This window comes from Schistocerca piceifrons, chromosome X (assembly GCF_021461385.2).
Source record: "Schistocerca piceifrons isolate TAMUIC-IGC-003096 chromosome X, iqSchPice1.1, whole genome shotgun sequence".
Lineage (NCBI taxonomy): Eukaryota > Metazoa > Arthropoda > Insecta > Orthoptera > Acrididae > Schistocerca > Schistocerca piceifrons.
Genome location: NC_060149.1, coordinates 77,924,521 through 77,944,466, shown reverse-complemented (window position 1 = coordinate 77,944,466; position 19,946 = coordinate 77,924,521). Strand labels below are relative to the sequence as shown.

Genomic DNA, 19,946 nt, shown 5'->3' with positions numbered 1-19,946 from the left:
AGTAACGGTTATAAAATGTTTGTTAAAAAGTTCTGCACCTGTCACTAATGTATCATTTACTCGTAATGCTATTTTCCCTCTTCATGTCCGGTTCTACCAGTCTCCTCCTTCACTATATCCCATATTACCTTTATTTTGTTATCTGATATGACTATCTTTTCCTTGTAATATATTTCCTTTGAAATCCGTATTACAGTGTTTAATATTTTGCAGTATTTCTTGTAATGTGCTATAGCATCAACATCAGAACTGTTTCAGATTGACAGATACAGTTTTCTTTTTGTTTTACAAGGTAATCTTATTCCTTGAGTAATCCAGGGCTCCTTTGTAGACTTTACTCTAACCTTGGTTAGTTTTGGGGCAAAACAGTGTTCAAATAAGGTAAGCACTTTATTAGCAAAAGTGTTATATTTTTCATTCATGCCATGAACACTGCAAACATCAGTCCAGTGAATAATCAATTTTTGGCTTATTGATTACCCTCTTGAGCTCAGATTTAACAGATTTTATATCCTGTTCAGTATTAACATTTGACAGAAGGATCTGCATCTCATGGTCTGAGAGGCCATTGACTATTGGTTTTGTAATATAATTTTGTTCATTGGACTTTTCTATAAAGATATTATCAATGGCTATTTGTGAGCAATTGGGTACCCTAGAGGAGAACTTACTCAAATAAGTTCTTATTGGGAGAGTCTTTAAGGAAATCTACATTGAAATCACCAGCAACCACTATTTCTTTGTTTTTGGTTGTTAAATGGGCCAGTACAGCTTCAAGGTGGTTTATGAACAGATTAAAGTTACCTGCAGGTGCTCGATATACACTCAATATTGTGAAGGATTTTTTGTGAAATTCTAGTTCTGTTGCACATGCTTCCATATGCTGTTCTAGGCAAAATTTATGAATGTCTATGTTCTTAAATTTATGACAATTCCTGATGAATGTGGCAACTCCTCCTTTCTCCATTTCTGCTCTACAAAAGTGAGATGCTAACCTAAACCCTGCAACACTTAAAAGCTCTATACCTGTGGTCATATGATGTTCTGAGGGGCAGATTATATGTCAGCTGGGTTTGAGGACTCTAATTCATCTATGCAGATAATTAATTCATTAATTTTATTTCTCAGTCCTTGAATATTTTCATGCCGTAAAGATAGCTGATATTTCACATTCACTGAGTTAAAATTGGGTAGAGTTGAAATATCTGCTGATTTTTGAAAATTCTTAACCAATAGGTCTCAGTCCTAACCTCTCTTAAAATTTGGTTTCTTTCTGTCCTCCCTACGCTAAAAAAAGGGTCTTTTCTGAACCCTATAACCACTGGTATTTTACCACTCATGACAGTGCCTCCCCCCTTTAACTTTCCTGCTGTTTCCCCAGCCAATTTACCCTTCTCCTTCCTGTTGAGGTGAAGGCCATGCCTAGTATAATCCCACCTACTGAGAGAATCAACAGGAACCACACCAATGTGTGACCCTGCACCCGACATAAGCAGCCGTTCCAGCTCCAAATTAACTCTCTTGACAGAAGAGTTCAAATGAGGTCGGTCATGGTGCCCAAGAACAGATACGAACTCAACATTAGTATGCTTCGATGCTGATGCAATCTTCGCCAGGTCACACTCTATGCTGTACCCAGGATCTCTGTCAATATTGTTACCTGTCCCACTCACTATAACCATGGTGTCTTCCTTAGTGATATCTTTGCAAAGTGATCCTAAATCCTCTGTCACCTGCTCCAGACCAGCACTAGGTTTAAAAAAATTGGTGACCTGGTATTCTGTTCTTAGTTCATCCTGCAAAAGTTGGCCAAAACCTCTTCCATGGGAATTACCTAACAACAACACTTTCTTTCTCTTTACTGATTTCCCTACATTCTTACTTTTCAATTTGCTGCTGATAGTTTGTTGTGCCCTGTCTACACCTGCAACTGCTTGAGGCTCACCAGCTTCTGACTGAAGCAACAGGCCAAATCTATTTTCCACATTCACCACGAAGCTGTCAGACAAAGTTCTAGGCCTGTTCCTCCTATCGCCTGTTGCCACTTCCCACCTCTCTTTACCCTTCTCCCTCCTTAACCTGTCAAGATCTCCCCTGGCCTTGTCTAACTCAGCCTGAAGGGCGGCAGTTTTCCCTTCCTGTTCTAGTATCTTCCTGTCTCGACTACATATCCTACAAAACCACTGACGAGTCTCATTTACTTCTCCTATTCCCATGCCACTACAGTCACCCACATGGAAGAAACAACAGCACCTGTCACACCAAAGCCCCGACCTAAGAATTCTACGGCAAGTCAAGCACTTTTCACTCATGATAAATGTAATAGTTTATTAAGAATAAGTCAGTTAAATTACAGATAAACATGAAAATATGATTCCACAAATTTGGCCTATACACAACTGTGTGTAAACAAAAACAACAGTGGAAAATTTCTGAAACAACAACTTAAACTTTATGCTACTTTCTGGAAATGTGAGTTAAATAATGAAGAGGAATGCTACAGTTAAATTGCTGGAGAGCACTAAAAACAACTTGATGAAATTCTAGAGATTTGCTGCAGCAAAACGTAAACAGAAAATAGGACTGTACGATTTTTTTGCGTTTTCTGCTATATTACATAAAGAAAAATGAAACCGTTAATGGTACACTGAAAAGGCACACTAATACACCTATTTACCACGTAATCAGTACTAAACTATATGTTTTTATAATCTAAAATGACTTATCTTTACAAGAACACCAAAACTTATGCTAGTCACGTGGCTGCAGGGCTGCCAACCTTGAAGTGTTCGAAGTGATTGAAAAAGCCACAAGTCATTCATGTCATTAGTCAGTGAACATAATGATAGACCACAACTCACACATGGCCACTGTCTCTGCCTACTGGGGCCAGAGACAATGGTCATGTGTGTGAATGTGTGTGTGTGTTTTCAACTTTGGAAGAAAGCCTTTTGGCTGAAAGCTTAAATGTATGGCAGTCTTTTCGTTGTGCTCGTCTGTGACTCAACACATCCTCTCTATGGTTAGTAGCAATCTGTCCTTTTCATAATATTGTAAATATACACTCCTGGAAATGGAAAAAAGAACACATTGACACCGGTGTGTCAGACCCACCACACTTGCTCCGGACACTGCGAGAGGGCTGTACAAGCAATGATCACACGCACGGCACAGCGGACACACCAGGAACCGCGGTGTTGGCCGTCGAATGGCGCTAGCTGCGCAGCATTTGTGCACCGCCGCCGTCAGTGTCAGCCAGTTTGCCGTGGCATACGGAGCTCCATCGCAGTCTTTAACACTGGTAGCATGCTGCGACAGCGTGGACGTGAACCGTATGTGCAGTTGACGGACTTTGAGCGAGGGCGTATAGTGGGCATGCGGGAGGCCGGGTGGACGTACCGCCGAATTGCTCAACACGTGGGGCGTGAGGTCTCCACAGTACATCGATGTTGTCGCCAGTGGTCGGCGGAAGGTGCACGTGCCCGTCGACCTGGGACCGGACCGCAGCGACGCACGGATGCACGCCAAGACCGTAGGATCCTACGCAGTGCCGTAGGGGACCGCACCGCCACTTCCCAGCAAATTAGGGACACTGTTGCTCCTGGGGTATCGGCGAGGACCATTCGCAACCGTCTCCATGAAGCTGGGCTACGGTCCCGCACACCGTTAGGCCGTCTTCCGCTCACGCCCCAACATCGTGCAGCCCGCCTCCAGTGGTGTCGCGACAGGCGTGAATGTAGGGACGAATGGAGACGTGTCGTCTTCAGCGATGAGAGTCGCTTCTGCCTTGGTGCCAATGATGGTCGTATGCGTGTTTGGCGCCGTGCAGGTGAGCGCCACAATCAGGACTGCATACGACCGAGGCACACAGGGCCAACACCCGGCATCATGGTGTGGGGAGCGATCTCCTACACTGGCTGTAGACCACTGGTGATCGTCGAGGGGACACTGAATAGTGCACGGTACATCCAAACCGTCATCGAACCCATCGTTCTTCCATTCCTAGACCGGCAAGGGAACTTGCTGTTCCAACAGGACAATGCACGTCCGCATGTATCCCGCGCCACCCAACGTGCTCTAGAAGGTGTAAGTCAACTACCCTGGCCAGCAAGATCTCCGGATCTGTCCCCCATTGAGCATGTTTGGGACTGGATGAAGCGTCGTCTCACGCGGTCTGCACGTCCAGCACGAACGCTGGTCCAACTGAGGCGCCAGGTGGAAATGGCATGGCAAGCCGTTCCACAGGACTACATCCAGCATCTCTACGATCGTCTCCATGGGAGAATAGCAGCCTGCATTGCTGCGAAAGGTGGATATACACTGTACTAGTGCCGACATTGTGCATGCTCTGTTGCCTGTGTCTATGTGCCTGTGGTTCTGTCAGTGTGATCATGTGATGTATCTGACCCCAGGAATGTGTCAATAAAGTTTCCCGTTCCTGGGACAATGATTTCACGGTGTTCGTATTTCAATTTCCAGGAGTGTAGATACCACATATAGCAAAATTAAAACAAAAACAGTTTCGAGAAAAGTGAAGTATCAGAGAAGATAAGGCTAAAAGGTGGAATATACAGAACAACAATATAACAGAGAGAATCTTCATGACAATATTATGGAAAGAAAAGAGGAAGCGGATGAAGATGAGGTGGGTGATGTTATTCTGCAAGAATAATTTGACAAAGCTCTGACAGACCTAAATCGAAACAAGGCACTTGGAAAAGATGCTAACCCTATGGCTTATCTTTTATAGCATTTGTACATTTAGACAAAGAGTGTTGACTGGAATATACTTCTTAGAACACAAAAATTGTCAAGTACATGTGGCAGAAGATTACATGTAATTTGTACAGAAATGAAACTGCAGTTCTAAGAGTCCAAGGACATGAAAATGTTGCAGCAACTGAAAGGAAGTGGGACAAGGTTATAGCCTATCCCCTATGTTATTCAGTCAGTACATTGATCAAGCTGCTAGAAAACTATGGAGAATTTGTGAACATGCATTAAAAGTTTGATACAGACATAGTAGATCTGTCAGAGATGGCCAAGCACTTGGAAGGTCAGTTTAAAGGAATGGGTGTGTCTTAAAGTGGTTACAAGATGAGCATAATGAAGGTAGAACAAAGGTAACGGAGTATAGTTGAATTAAATCAATTGATACTGAGGGTATCAGATTAGGAAATGAACATTGAGGGTCTGATTTATAAAATGGTTGATCTTAGGTTAGTACAAAAAATGAGTTCATACCATGTTGGACTCGGAAATCTGCATTGTATTACATGAGATTATTTTGCCATGAATTGGGATCTACTTTGATTTGCAAAATTTCATGGCTCAAGTAAGGTTAAATTGCAGTTGTTTTCACACAAATAAAAGATGAAAAGACAACAAGCTATTAAAATCAAAGCACTCATCAGGAGTAGGTAATATACCAGATTTTGCTGTTATATGTGAATCACTGATATATCTTGTAAATCTATCCATCTCAAGTAGCAACTTTCCAACAGTCTTAAAAATCACTAAAGTGAAACCACTTCACAAAAAAGAAGCCTAGGAGAGATGGCAGACTACAGACCTGTTTCTTTACTGTTAGTGTTTTCGAAACATGTAGAATTCTTTTTTTAATTTTTTTTTTCTAAAAAGACTGATTTGTTAAATAAACATTAATAGAATCACCACATGGCCTTAGAAAAAAGCCACTCAACAGAAACAGCAATCTTTTCTGTTCTATATGAAACACTGCAGCTATCATTTGGCAGGAATGTACCTTTTACATATTTCTAGACTTATTAAAAGTCTTTGACATTATCAATCATAATAAATTAATTATTAATATTGAGAACTGTGATATTAGGCGAGAAGCACATAACTGGATTAAATCATACCTGTATGAAAGAAAGCAGCTCGTAGAGCTAAGACATTAAGTAAATGGCACAGTCAGTATACATCAGTTAGATCTATTACTGCTCAAACACGGAGTATCCCAAGGTTCCATACTATCTCCAATCCTATTTTTACTAAATGTAAATTATTTAACTGTAGATAATAGTACCAGAAAAATGTATAAATTTGCAGATGACTCAAGCATCTTAAATGCAGGAAGTACCAAATAAACCTTTGAAAATAGCATTAATACCATCACGAAGAATGCAATAGACTACTTAGATGCAAACAGTTTAATTGTAAATCTGCAACAAACTGTCGCAATGCATATATTCACCAGCCAGAATAGGACATCAACTTAACCTCATATTGAAAGAAATGGACAAATAATTGAAAAAAAAGTACAAAATTTCTAGGTTTGTGGATACAGCAGAACATGAAATGTGGATATGGTTGTAGACTAAATAAACAGTAAACTGAGCAAACCAAATTTCATAGTACAAATAATAGGGAGCTGTATGCCATACGATAATCTCAGAACTGCATATTTTGGTTATGTTCACTTGTTATTGAAATTTGGTGTAATATTTTGGGGATACTGTAGAGCAATTTTGAAATCATTTCGCTCACAGAAAAAAAATTGTTAGACTAATGGAAGAGATAAACCATGTATGCTAAAAAATGTTGTTGTTATAAAAGAAAAATTAAACAGTAACATTCAGTGCATTGCCCATAATGAACCTGTACACAGCTACCACACATGATAAATAAATAAATGATGTAAACCCAAAACAGATAATTGTAGTATTTTTACAGGAAAGCATACTCCATCCTGACATCAAACTGTATCATGCATTACCCAGATCCACAAAAATAGTAATGGACAAGAACAATTTCAAATCAACTATGAAGGATTACTTACTTAGTGTAGCACTCCTTCCATAGCTACAGTAAGGGAGTATCTAGTGAACAAAACTGTAGCACCAATGATAATTGTAAAGTGTATAGAGTAATGAAATATTGTGTAATATTGCTTTTGCTAAAAGTGATGTGTGTAAAAATATCGAGGAATATCTTCTGTAAACTGTGCAGTCCTAGATTAACAGAGTAAATAAATAAATAAACAAAGTGATCTTTATTTGCCAATGATGAAATGAATTTGGGTGTCTGAGGATAGGTAGTTATGTGCTGGATTGAAAGGTCTATGGTTTAGTCCCAGACAAATTGTAGGACCTTTTTTCACTTATTACTTTTTTCTCCTTTTTCATTGTTTGTTAATGTGCAAAATGATATGTTGCACTGTGGTTCTGAGTACACGTCAAACTATAGGTTCACTTATATCTGTGTGGATAAGGCTGTTAAAAGGTCTGAGGAAGGCAAGGATACACCACCTCCGAAAGGGCAACACTTAGTAAATTACTATGGTGATCAAACCAACATTTGGATTTATGACATCTCCACCAAAGCAGACAATCAAATGTATATTTTTAATGCTCACTCCATTGATAGTTTCTTTAGCATTAAATAACAATGATTTTAATACCTGCAAACTATTGAAACTTTCATCCACATAGAAACCTGCTTAAATAACAATGATTTTAATATCTGCAAACTATTGAAACTTTCATCCACATAGAAACCTGCAGAAATCCGCGACCAGTGAGTGATCTTTAATATGTATGTGTTCATTATGCTCACCAAACAGCTGAAAGCCCAGTGTGACACATTACCATTGTTGCCTACAGCTTGTGTCCAAAGTCAAATTGGTCATGCCACCTACTGGCCAATGCCAGATTTCTGTGATTTATCAACTGCTGGATGATTAGTTATAAAGATAATTACGACAATGCTGAATATGCAAGTCAGTTTGGAATTATCAGTAGCTGGCTCAGTAGTTGTGTCCTGACAGAGTCCAGAGGATGTCAGGTCGATCCCAGATTATGTCTCAGTGGTCCCCCTCCACAATGCCCCCCCCCCCCCCCCTCCAGTCTCAGCCCCACTCCCTATTTCCGCTTCTTTCATTGATGCAGTATGCTCAGTTTTAAGTTTAGGAAACAGAGTAAAACTAATCTCACAGAAGTTATTATAGCTGCAACATTGGACGTGCAGATTACAATATACCTATCAGTGCAGCAGATGAGGGAACTGAAATGGATAGCACTGTTCTCGTTTGGAGAAAAGTTTATGAAGAAATTACAGAACCAACAGAAAGTGAAGTCAGCCGGAGTCACAATACAATGAGGACAGCATTTACAGACAATGTATTTACATAAAAATTACAAAATTGGAACACATTTACAAAGTGTCACCTTAAAAGCCTGATTTTTTCATTTCTTTTAGTTCCAGTTATTTAATTTCCCTATCTCCTTTCAGTGTTAATGCACTGTGCTTTTATTTTATGTTTGTGCTTCTTTTGTAAAATTGTAATTTGACATCAAGAACATTTTTAATGCTATTCTGGCATTTTAGTTTCGATAGCAGACTCATGGATTGAGTGTTTGCCTGTAATTAGAGATTATTTGTAGTTCAAAATATGCGATGTATAGCTTTCACAGTTAACATACACTACTGTTCTTAGTAGCTCAACATAAACAGTCTCTCTTCCTTAATTCTCATTGTCATCAATGATGAAAACAATATTTTTATTTGAAGTTACAGTTGTTTCATCATTTACTGATATTAATGGATTTCAACCTTCAGGCTTCTTTAAATCTGCGTCAGAACACGAAGTCAGTTAGAATATAATGAATAATATTGTCAACTACGTTTTATGCAATAAATTCTTTAAAAAAATTATCTGATTGTATTCAAATATATAAAAACCGTGGCATGTAACTTAGGGATAAAAATATGCACTGCCATTATATGGGTTGGAAATATAAATTAATTGTGGCTTCAGGACTGCACTTACATTCTTTCTGCTTTTCATAACAGTAGGCCTGCTAAAATTACCTCCTCCAGTTTTATGCATTTCATCCTTGAAAAGTTTCGATACTATCTTTCCTCCAGATTACATGGCACATGTAGTTACGTAAAGATGAAATGTAATAACTGTAATGTATGGTTAAAATTATGTCTTATCACATGTGAATGCTTCTTGGTCATTTTCTTACTAACGTGATAACACATTTTCAAACTTTTCATCATGATTTGAGATTGGCCCCTATGTTCTGTGAACTAAAGTCAACAGCAACTCTTTCCAAACCTTTTCTTTGCTAGCCATAGCAACTTATCAGTTTTTTTGTGTCTTTAACTGACTTGGTATGATCACAAGCAATAAATCTTTTTCAGTTTGGGAGAAGTTTGGAGGTCACACCTCCTTCTCTTTAATTTCCAACATCTTCACAACATGATACATTCGATAATAACATTATGTATCAATGATGTATGATTAACATCTGCCATTGAAGCACAATAATTGTGTTGACAGCTGATTTTTAGTGGTATTGGCAAGTGTATTCCGTGCTAATTTAGATCAACGTTCAACCTCATTCAGTGGATCTAAGTTTAGTGTTACACATTACAGCAGGTTCCTGAACAGAGTTCACATTCTGAGCTAAAGTCAAAATTGGTTTCCAGTCACTGACATGTATAAAATCGACCCAGAAAGTAGTAGATGAGTTTTGCTATTTGGGCAAATGAATGGTTGTCGATGTCAGAAGTAAAGAAGATATAATATGTAGACTGACAATAGCAAGAAAATATTTCCAAGAAAAGAAAAGTATGCAAACATTGTATATCAATTTAAGTATTAGGGAGTCCTTCCTGAAAGTATTTGTTTGGATTGTACCCTTTTATGATTGTTAAACATGGATGATAAAACAGTACAGTAGCTCCAGGTAAATGCTGAAGATTACATGAGGAGATTAAGTAAATAATGATGAGATAATGTATCAAATTATGGACCATAGAGTGTGGTATGACACAGTTTGAATAAATAAAACAATGGAAATCTGGAATGGAATGTAACAATATTATGAAAAGGATAGTTGCTACTCACCATACAGCGGAGATGCTTACATGCACATATGCACAACAAAAAGACTGTCAGAAAGTGTGTGCCTATCTGTGATGCAGCATCTCTGATATATGGTGGTAGCAACTATCCTTTTCACAAATTCGAATAAATAAAAAAAATTGGTTCAAGGACACAAAGAAATAGGTAATGTGGCGATGGAGGAAAGGGAAGTGCGGAGGGGTTAAAATTTTAGAGCAAGACCAAGGCTTGAATACAATGTAAGCGGGTGGAAATGAATATAGAGTGCAGTATTTATGATTATGTGGGAAGACTTGCACAAGATAAACTAATAGGGAGGGCTGCAACAAATTAGTTTCAGGCTGATGACAACTATTACGAAGATCAAAAATCTCCAGTGTAGAAATAATCATGGATTCAACAAGCAGTGATAATTTAAAACTCAGCACACACTGTACATGAAATCCAAAAGGGCAGTAGATACCTGTACTTGAGTTAATGCCGTGTATCTCAAATTGTTGAATGCATTTGATACAATTCGTCACAGTAATCTTGTGAATTGCTGAATGTTGGACTGGCGTTTTTACTATACTGAAGACTTTGTAGCAAATATAACTAAGTATATAATTCTCAGTGGGGAGATATTGTTTGATGTGAAATGAGCTTCTGGAAAACATCAAGAGGATGTTATAGAACCATAGCTGTTCACAGTCTGTGTATAACTCATATGGTGAATAATGTCGGCAGCTCCATGAGACTGTTACTGAAACACATTAATATATACACTCCTGGAAATGGAAAAAAGAACACATTGACACCGGTGTGTCAGACCCACCATACTTGCTCCGGACACTGCGAGAGGGCTGTACAAGCAATGATCACACGCACAGCACAGCGGACACACCAGGAACCACGGTGTTGGCCGTTGAATGGCGCTAGCTGCGCAGCATTTGTGCACCGCCGCCGTCAGTGTCAGCCAGTTTGCCGTGGCATACGGAGCTCCATCGCAGTCTTTAACACTGGTAGCATGCCGCGACAGCGTGGACGTGAACCGTATGTGCAGTTGACGGACTTTGAGCGAGGGCGTATAGTGGGCATGCGGGAGGCCGGGTGGACGTACCGCCGAATTGCTCAACACGTGGGGCGTGAGGTCTCCACGGTACATTGATGTTGTCGCCAGTGGTCGGCGGAAGGTGCACGTGCCCGTCGACCTGGGACCGGACCGCAGCGACGCACGGATGCACGCCAAGACCGTAGGATCCTACGCAGTGCCGTAGGGGACCGCATCGCCACTTCCCAGCAAATTAGGGACACTGTTGCTCCTGGTGTATCGGCAAGGACCATTCGCAACCGTCTCCATGAAGCTGGGCTACGGTCCCGCACACCGTTAGGCCGTCTTCCGCTCACGCCCCAACATCGTGCAGCCCGCCTCCAGTGGTGTCGCGACAGGCGTGAATGGAGGGACGAATGGAGACGTGTCGTCTTCAGCGATGAGAGTCGCTTCTGCCTTGGTGCCAATGATGGTCGTATGCGTGTTTGGCGCCGTGCAGGTGAGCGCCACAATCAGGACTGCATACGACCGAGGCACACAGGGCCAACACTCGGCATCATGGTGTGGGGAGCGATCTCCTACACTGGCCGTACACCACTGGTGATCGTCGAGGGGCACTGAATAGTGCACGGTACATCCAAACTGTCATCGAACCCATCATTCTACCATTCCTAGACCGGCAAGGGAACTTGCTGTTCCAACAGGACAACGCACGTCCGCATGTATCCCGTGCCACCCAACGTGCTCTAGAAGGTGTAAGTCAACTACCCTGGCCAGCAAGATCTCCGGATCTGTCCCCCATTGAGCATGTTTGGGACTGGATGAAGCGTCGTCTCACGCGGTCTGCACGTCCAGCACGAACGCTGGTCCAACTGAGGCGCTAGGTGGAAATGGCATGGCAAGCCATTCCACAGGACTACATCCAGCATCTCTACGATCGTCTCCATGGGAGAATAGCAGCCTGCATTGCTGCGAAAGGTGGATATACACTGTACTAGTGCCGACATTGTGCATGCTCTGTTGCCTGTGTCTATGTGCCTGTGGTTCTGTCAGTGTGATCATGTGATGTATCTGACCCCAGGAATGTGTCAATAAAGTTTCCCCTTCCTGGGACAATGAATTCACGGTGTTCTTATTTCAATTTCCAGGAGTGTATTTGTGGCTGTTACAACCCAGAAAATTTCAGTTAACTACAGGAAGATCAGCAGAAGGGCAGCAAGTGATCCAAGGACTGTCTGTTGACCCACAACAAAAACCTACATATTATATTGCTCATAAATTGATGATAAAACCAATTATTGTTTCAATACACAATTGACATTCACGTGTATAATAACTAGTTGTATGTACCTGGTATTATTTAAAACTGAACAACAACAAAAATCTAGCTGCAGAATAAGCAGTTGCCAGACTAAGGTCCAGTGGAACAATCTTAATTAAATAAAATTCTTTAAGGAAGAAGGTATCATATGGAACCCTCATTCCACAAAGTCTCGCTTATTGCTTGTCAGTGTGAGACCTTCATCAGGTGGGGTTAATAGAGGAAATAACATGATTTAAAGAAAAGCTGCATGTTTCATCATGAATACACTAAGATAGTGGAAGAGTGTCAGGGATATGCTCATTTATTTCAATTTGCAGACACTGCAAGGTATATATGCAATCACAAGAGGCCTACTGTTAAAATTATGAGTGCACACATTCCAAGAATAGTCAGGCAACATATTATTTCCTTCAACACATATCACACATCCACATTGTAGAAATTGGGTGTGCACAGAGGCTTACTGACAATCATTCATCCCAAATACCATTTGCAAATAGAAGAGAAGTTAGATACACACTTTATGGTGACTTATGGAGAATTAGTATAGATGTTGAGAAATTAACAAAATTAGTATATTAATGTGATTTTTGTCATCCCATATATGTTTAATTTAATTTGTTGTATGTTCTATAGATAAAATGCATGTTAAGTTTTTATGGTGTGGAACATCTCAGTTTTTTTAAAAAGTCAGTTTATCAGAAACAACTTTTGAGTGCTTCTCTGCCTACATGCTGACCATTTACGTGGGGTAGTGTTGTGTAGTGTAGTGTAGTGTAGTGTAGTGTAGTGTTGTGATGAGCCATTGTAGTCATTTGCTGGTAAATGCACACTATTGCATGTTGTAAGGATTTTGTAAATTCAACTGATACAGAGCAATCTGTGATTCAGACAAGATGAGAAGAACATCTTAAATGAGTGGAAACAAGTAGAAGAGCAGCATTGCTATACAGATGTTGCCTTTGCAGTGGGAGTTAGAATTAAATCCATCCATTCTATTAGTACATTCTCCCATTTTGATACTTCTTTCTTTTTTCATAGAAAATCAATATATTACAAATTGCACTGTCACCATTTTCAGCTGAGGGTTATTTTGTTCACTTAACCAATCATCATAATACTAGCTTAAATATTAAAATAAGTAATACATTTCATGCCAGAGCATTAAAAGCTGTCTTTTAATCATTGATGCCTTCTAAGGACTTAGCACTGTGTAAGAAAGTTGACTATATTCCCCTGACTTATGCTTGCAATTGCAGCCTGTATCTAGTGTAAGGTCATAACATTATCTCTTAGTTTGACTGTCTGTGGTATTATATTCTGTTCTGTTTTCTTTGCAGACTGTAAGATATAATGTGGAGAGTACGTATGCGCACAATACCGAATCATTATTGCAGTATAAATACAAGAGTATATTTTTTGTCTGCACTAAACCTGTACCAGTACATCAGATGGAAGCGCACGCTGTGGTTGAAGAAAATGTGGAAAATGCTGCTGGAACAAGTTCTTCCCAAAGTGAAAATCCTTCATGTACAAACCCGACAGCTTCATCTGAATCACACACTAAGAAGAGAAAGTCGAAACCAAATTCTGAAGAAACACAAGATAATTCAGATTCACCTACGACTGATGTACAAAGTGATAAATAGCAACATGATTCTGACGTAAATACTACTGACTGAAAAGAAAGAGGAAATCGAATGTAAACCCTGGGGCAACATTAATCCTCACATTCCTTGAATCATTGTATTTCTGAAGCTTCCACTAAACAGAAGTTTCTTTCACATCATTAACTGGGTATGCACATTTTCCCACATATTATGCCACGTGGGAAATTTTATTTTATATACATATTATATTTGATCACTTCATATAAACTGTCTATTTGCATTTCTTCCTTTTGTCAGTATCATTAAGCTCCATTACATAACTCTGCCATCCAGCACAATTTCTCCATCTTCTATGAAACTTCCTGGCAGATTAAAACTATGTGCCCGACCGAGACTCGAACTCAGGACCTTTGCCTTTCGCCAGTTTTAATCTGCCAGGAAGTTTCATATCAGCGCACACTCTGCTGCAGAGTGAAAATCTCATTCTGGAAACATCCCCCTGGCTGTGGCTAAGCCATGTCTCCGCAATATCCTTTCTTTCAGGAGTGCTAGTTCTGCAAGGTTCGCAGGAGAGCTTCTGTAAAGTTTGGAAGGTAGGAGACGAGGTACTGGCAGAAGTAAAGCTGTGAGTACCGGGCGTGAGTCGTGCTTCGGTAGCTCAGTTGGTAGAGCACTTGCCCGCGAAAGGCAAAGGTCCCGAGTTCGAGTCTCGGTCGGGCACACAGTTTTAATCTGCCAGGAAGTTTCATATCAGCGCACACTCCGCTGCAGAGTGAAAATCTCATTCTGTCTCCATCTTCTGTTCCTTGCATCATCATAAATTTTTCCCTCTAAAGGCTTTATTCTCTGTAATTCTAATTTTTGTGTAATTTTTATCTCTGGTATTAAGACACTCCTTTTCTCTCTTACTTCTTTTAGGACTTCATTGCACTTTAGTCCTTGAACTGAACTGATTAACTGCTAAGTATCATGTTCACATAATCAGTTCCAAACTGTCAATAACCTTCATAATGTAAAATTAATTGCCCTTTATTTATCTTCTCTCTCACCTGAAAAACTAAGTTGAAGGCTAGTGATATTTATTTTGTCATGGTCTCAAATCACCGATTTTCATATCAGATAAGAGAAGACGTATTTCCCTTAGGTTTTAATTTATCTCTTCTGTTGTCATAAGCACTAGTCTGTGTATGACTAGCAATTCATGGTTCTTCTGTATGTACCAGTGCAAAGCTTTCTGTGATGCCAATTTCATTTAAAAAAAAAAAAAAAAAAGGCCAAAGTCCTTCATCGTTTGGAATATTTGAATATTTTGGGACTGTGTGTGTGTGTGTGTGTGTGTGTGTGTGTGTGTGTGTGTGTGTGTGTGTGTGTGTGTGTGTGTGTGCGTGCGTGTGTGGATGTGTGCGAAGCACTCAGAAGTGGAGGTACAAAAATGAGTCAAATTTACAAAGTCCTTGGCAGTATGAGCCAATTTATCAGTAAATATATAAAGTTGTTGTCAGTATTATGCCATTTATCAGTATGACATTGCACCCACACTGGCCTGGATGCTTGCTCTGATTCAGTTGGGAAGGGTGTCATAAAGCCGTTGTATCTTGTTCTGAGGCAAGCTGGCCCACATCTGTCATAAATGGTCCTTGATATCCTTGATAGCACTTGGAACGAATGGATGTCCAAGTTGGCCCCACGCATGTTCTGTCAGGTACAGACCAGGGGATCTTGCTGACCATGGGAATACTTCCATCATGATGCAGTCAGTTCATAGACATTCACATCATGTGTGGACGAGCATTGTCTTGTTGAAAACTGGCATCAAAATATTGTATGTCCTGTGAAACATAACACATGGGAATGCTGGATATCCCTGACATTCCATCATGCCACCATAGTTGTTTCAGTCACTACGAGCTATGACTTGAAGTCATACTCTATGGCTCCCCACATCATGGCATCAGGAGTGACAACACTGTGCTTTTCCAAAACATTGGAAGAGTAGGACCTCTTCCTAGGCCACAGCTGTATTTGTTGATGATGGTCATGCAGAGTGGTGCAGAACCACAATTCGTCACCGAACAGAATACAACACTGACCATCAGCAGTCCATGCTTCCCAGGCACAGCACAACTCCAAACTTGGCCATTTGTGTTGTGGTGTTAATGGCAGCTTTTGCACATAATGGTAATTCCTTGGTCCAGCTGCTGCTAGTCTCCAACCAATAATGCAAAATGACACAGAGTGTTGCAGGGAGGTGATTACTTGTTCTTGAATGGCAAGCGCAGATGTGAAGAGGTTACAGTGTGCCTGATGCACAACACAGTGATCCTCCTTTGAGGTGGTCAGACATTGTCAGTTGAAATTTTGACAAGTATGCCTGCCCTCACATTCCCATGCAGTCCAGTATTGAGCCACTGTCACATCCAAATGCCTCACAAATCTGGAAATACCACAATTTGACCAGCAAGCCAAGCGGAGACCCACAATGAGGCCCCTTTCAAATTCTGTCAGGTGCTGATAACACTTTCTCAGAGGAGTACACAGTATCTCCATGTCCTTCACAGTGGTCATTCAACATCCAACACTGTTTCCACTTCCTGTATATCTTGCCAGGCCTAGTAACAACACTAATCATGAACAACATTAATGCACTCTGGTGGCCTCCCACACAGAACTGCTACTCTTAATCATTTATCCTCCTGCCGATGGTATGTACTTATTCAAAGTGACATTGATTCCAACCATGTCTCTGGGTGCTTCACTTTTTTATCATGTATTGTGTTTTTGCTACTGTTGGATGTTACCAGACACTTGAAGAAATGAAACAAATGATTGAGTAACATAAATTGAAATAAATGAAATTAATATAATATTTGCAGGCATACTGTTTAATTTACAAGAAATTGCTGGGAAACATTTCTTATTGACAACTGTGTATTAAACAATTGTATGATGATGTAAATATTCACATATTTTTTCTTATTTTTTGTGAAGACCATCAGAAATGTAATGTGCCCTGTACCAAACCATAAAGCTGTGATTGATCCATAGGTTGCAATACCATAGTGCTTTACTAGACACAGTCCTATTGGAGGTGGTATGCCCTTGCCTTTCTGTGGCCTTTGAACTGACTTACCCAGCTAGTTACTGGGGACCTACAGTTCAATGTAGACTTGTAATCATGGTGCAGCTCAGTATTTTTCACATTAAGGCAAAAGAAGTTGTAAGTGAATGATAAAAATCGTTACAGTGATTGGGGATTGAAACCCCAACTTTTAGATATGTAATGTGGCACTCAACCACTGAGCCACGACTACCACAACACAAAAGAAACAAGTTTGTTTGCATTAATGTGGAATTAGTTGTCATGGTTTGTTAGTGTGCATCTGGTTTCTTTTCTACCTTGAAGTCCATCCTGACACTCATAGAAGATTTATGAAAATCAGTTGACCCTGGTCATTTGTGAGCAGTTTGCTACAGACATGTTCTTGCATTCCAGTGCCAAGTATGATGTCTGACTCAGAAGATAACATTGTAGAAAGTGGACTGGACCCATTAAAATGTAAAGACTCTGCTTGAGGTTGGAGAATGGTCAGTCAAGCTGTAATACACCGTGACAAATAGCTTTTTAGTGATGTCAAGGTAATATGCTTTTAATAGTGATTGTATGACTCACTTTCTTTACTAACTTATGTATCAGTGAGTATGTGCTTTATTGTTAAATGATAATGTGTTGTGGACTAGGATCTTTACACAATATTCTCATAGACGTCCAGTTCCCAGCTGAATTCTGATGCAGACAGTCATGAGCAGTAAAGAAGGTGTTTACAAAAATGAAGGGACACCTCAAACGAGATAAATGGGAATTGAAAACTGATCATTTTGATCATAAGGAAACAGTAAAATACCTGAGAAAGGTAAATGAAATGTGAAGAGATAGAAGTATAATATTCCTCTCATATGAGGATCATAAAACTAAACTGTCATTAAAATCACTTGTAAAGAAAAATGATTTAATATTGAAAAATTAATCAGAACATTACCATCATGAAACTAAGTAAAGAGTTGAAAGATGGCAGATAAAGCCTCCATTAACTCACTAAGCATTTTCTTATTCTGCAAAGAGGAATGTGAAATGTACAACAAAACTGACCCATTTCTGATGGTGCTCTCACAGCCTCAAGTACTCATTGCCATACAAGTTCATTTATGAAATGGTGGTTACAATTTACTTCTCACACATTGAAGCAAGTATTGCAGTTCTACACATTATTTTGTTCTAAGATCAGAGTCGTCATTATCACAGTTGTGATAGGTCTTGATTTTGCTGTATCATTCCTGCTGTTTGACAGTGCCTGCAAGGAGTAGAATAACTTTGCCCTGTTTTACATTTTTTACTTATTCACCAGTAACCTGACTCTTCTGATGTGGCCCACCAGAATTTCCTCTCCTGTGCTAATATCTTAATTCCAGAGTAGCACCCTATGTCCTTACTTATTTGTCATATGTATTCCAACTCTGTCTTCGTCTATAAATTATGCCTCTCCGCTCCCAATAGTGCAATAGCATTTATTCCCCAGTGTCTCAGCACATGTCCTACCGTCCTGTCACTTCTTTTACTTAGTCTTTTCCAGCCATTCATTTCCTCACTGATTCTCCCAATTACTTCTTGATTTCTTATCCTCTCACTCCACTTAATTTATGCCGTCCTTCTAGAACTGCACATCTTAAGTATTTTGATTCTCTTTGTGTCGCCATTTCATAATGGATTAAATTGTGGACACCGACTCATGTTGTAATTGTACAGGGTGTTAAAAAAGGTATTCCATATTTTGAGAGGTGGTAGTGTGGACCAGAACAAAAAATTCCAGTAAATAGTGGCTATAAAATGCATATTTTAAGAGCTATGAGCACTTGTTCATCTTCTGTGGTGTGAGACACATCTCTTCTACTGTAAGCTCTTTGCTGTTTTGAATGACGTACAGAATGCAGTAAACAAATGAGAACACATTATTCTGTTACTGGGAAACAGTAGAGCTTCTAATGCAATCTGTTTGCTATTACATACGACATACACTTTTGAGCGATCAGTAAAAGAGGTGCTCGGTATGGTGCCCATTGATAGTAAGGCGTGCTTCTATCTGACATCTTAGGGAATCATGCAGACTCTGAAAAACTCAATGTTGGACACAGGTGCCAGTGCAGCTACTGATCATAACTGTGGTTTCAGGTGTCCCCACAACCAGAAATCCAAGGATCAGGGGAATGAGCTGGCCAGTGTACTGGATCTCTCTGGTCAATTCACAGCCCATTAAATGTCTGTGTGTGATGTTTTCCGACATTTCGGAGAAAATTGGCTGGTGCTTCATCATGCATGAACCATACCTCCAGCCGTTGTTGAAATAATATCTCATTACCTGGACAAGTAAGTCCTTTGATAGGAACTGATGATACCTTGTATCACTTAACTCGTTTGACAGTACGTTAGGTGTCATTAGTCTATCGCAAATAACTTCTGCCTATACATTAATGAAAATCGGCAATGATGACTTGCTTCTTCAACTGCATGTGCCTTTACATCAGCCCACAGATGTTGGTTATGAAGATTGACAATCCCATCTCGTGGAAAACCACCCTATCTGTGGGTTTGTTGAGAAAAGTGGATCTTCACTACACCCATGCAACAGCCATTGGCAGAACTGCAAGGGATTGGACACGCTGTACATGATGTGGGTGTAGCAACTGTTCATGAAGGACCTCCCAGACTACAGTATGACAAACCCTGATAGATGCTGAGAGTCTGCGTACACTAGTTCCAGCATATTCTTCCACTTATTGCATTACTCACTCCTCCACAACAGGAGTACGAATGGTGCAAGGTCTGCCAAGATTTGCAATTGCTGGGGCTACAGAACCAGAGAGTGCTAGTCCCTGGAAAAGATGACTGAATAATGGGGCAGTTGGTACCCTGCATTTTGGGTATTTTTCACAGTATTGGACACAGGCTTGACGGTTGCTTCCATTTGCTAGATGGAAACAGAAGATCATGTTTGCCATTTCCCGTATGGCATAATAGGCTTCCAATATCTTGCTAAGTGGAAAGGTAAAACT

General features: G+C 40.1%; 1 protein-coding gene across 2 annotated transcripts in view; it reads left to right on the top strand.

The window, feature by feature from the left end:
* Positions 1-13,900, top strand: part of LOC124723097 (carnosine N-methyltransferase) — a 202,804-nt gene extending 188,904 nt beyond the window's left edge. For both annotated transcript variants that reach the window (XM_047248275.1, XM_047248274.1), the window contains exon 9: positions 13,572-13,900. In XM_047248275.1, the coding sequence (XP_047104231.1) occupies positions 13,572-13,880 (309 nt within the window). In that variant the 3' untranslated portion in view covers positions 13,881-13,900. The remainder of the gene's footprint in view (positions 1-13,571) is intronic.
* Positions 13,901-19,946: the final 6,046 nt, after the last annotated feature.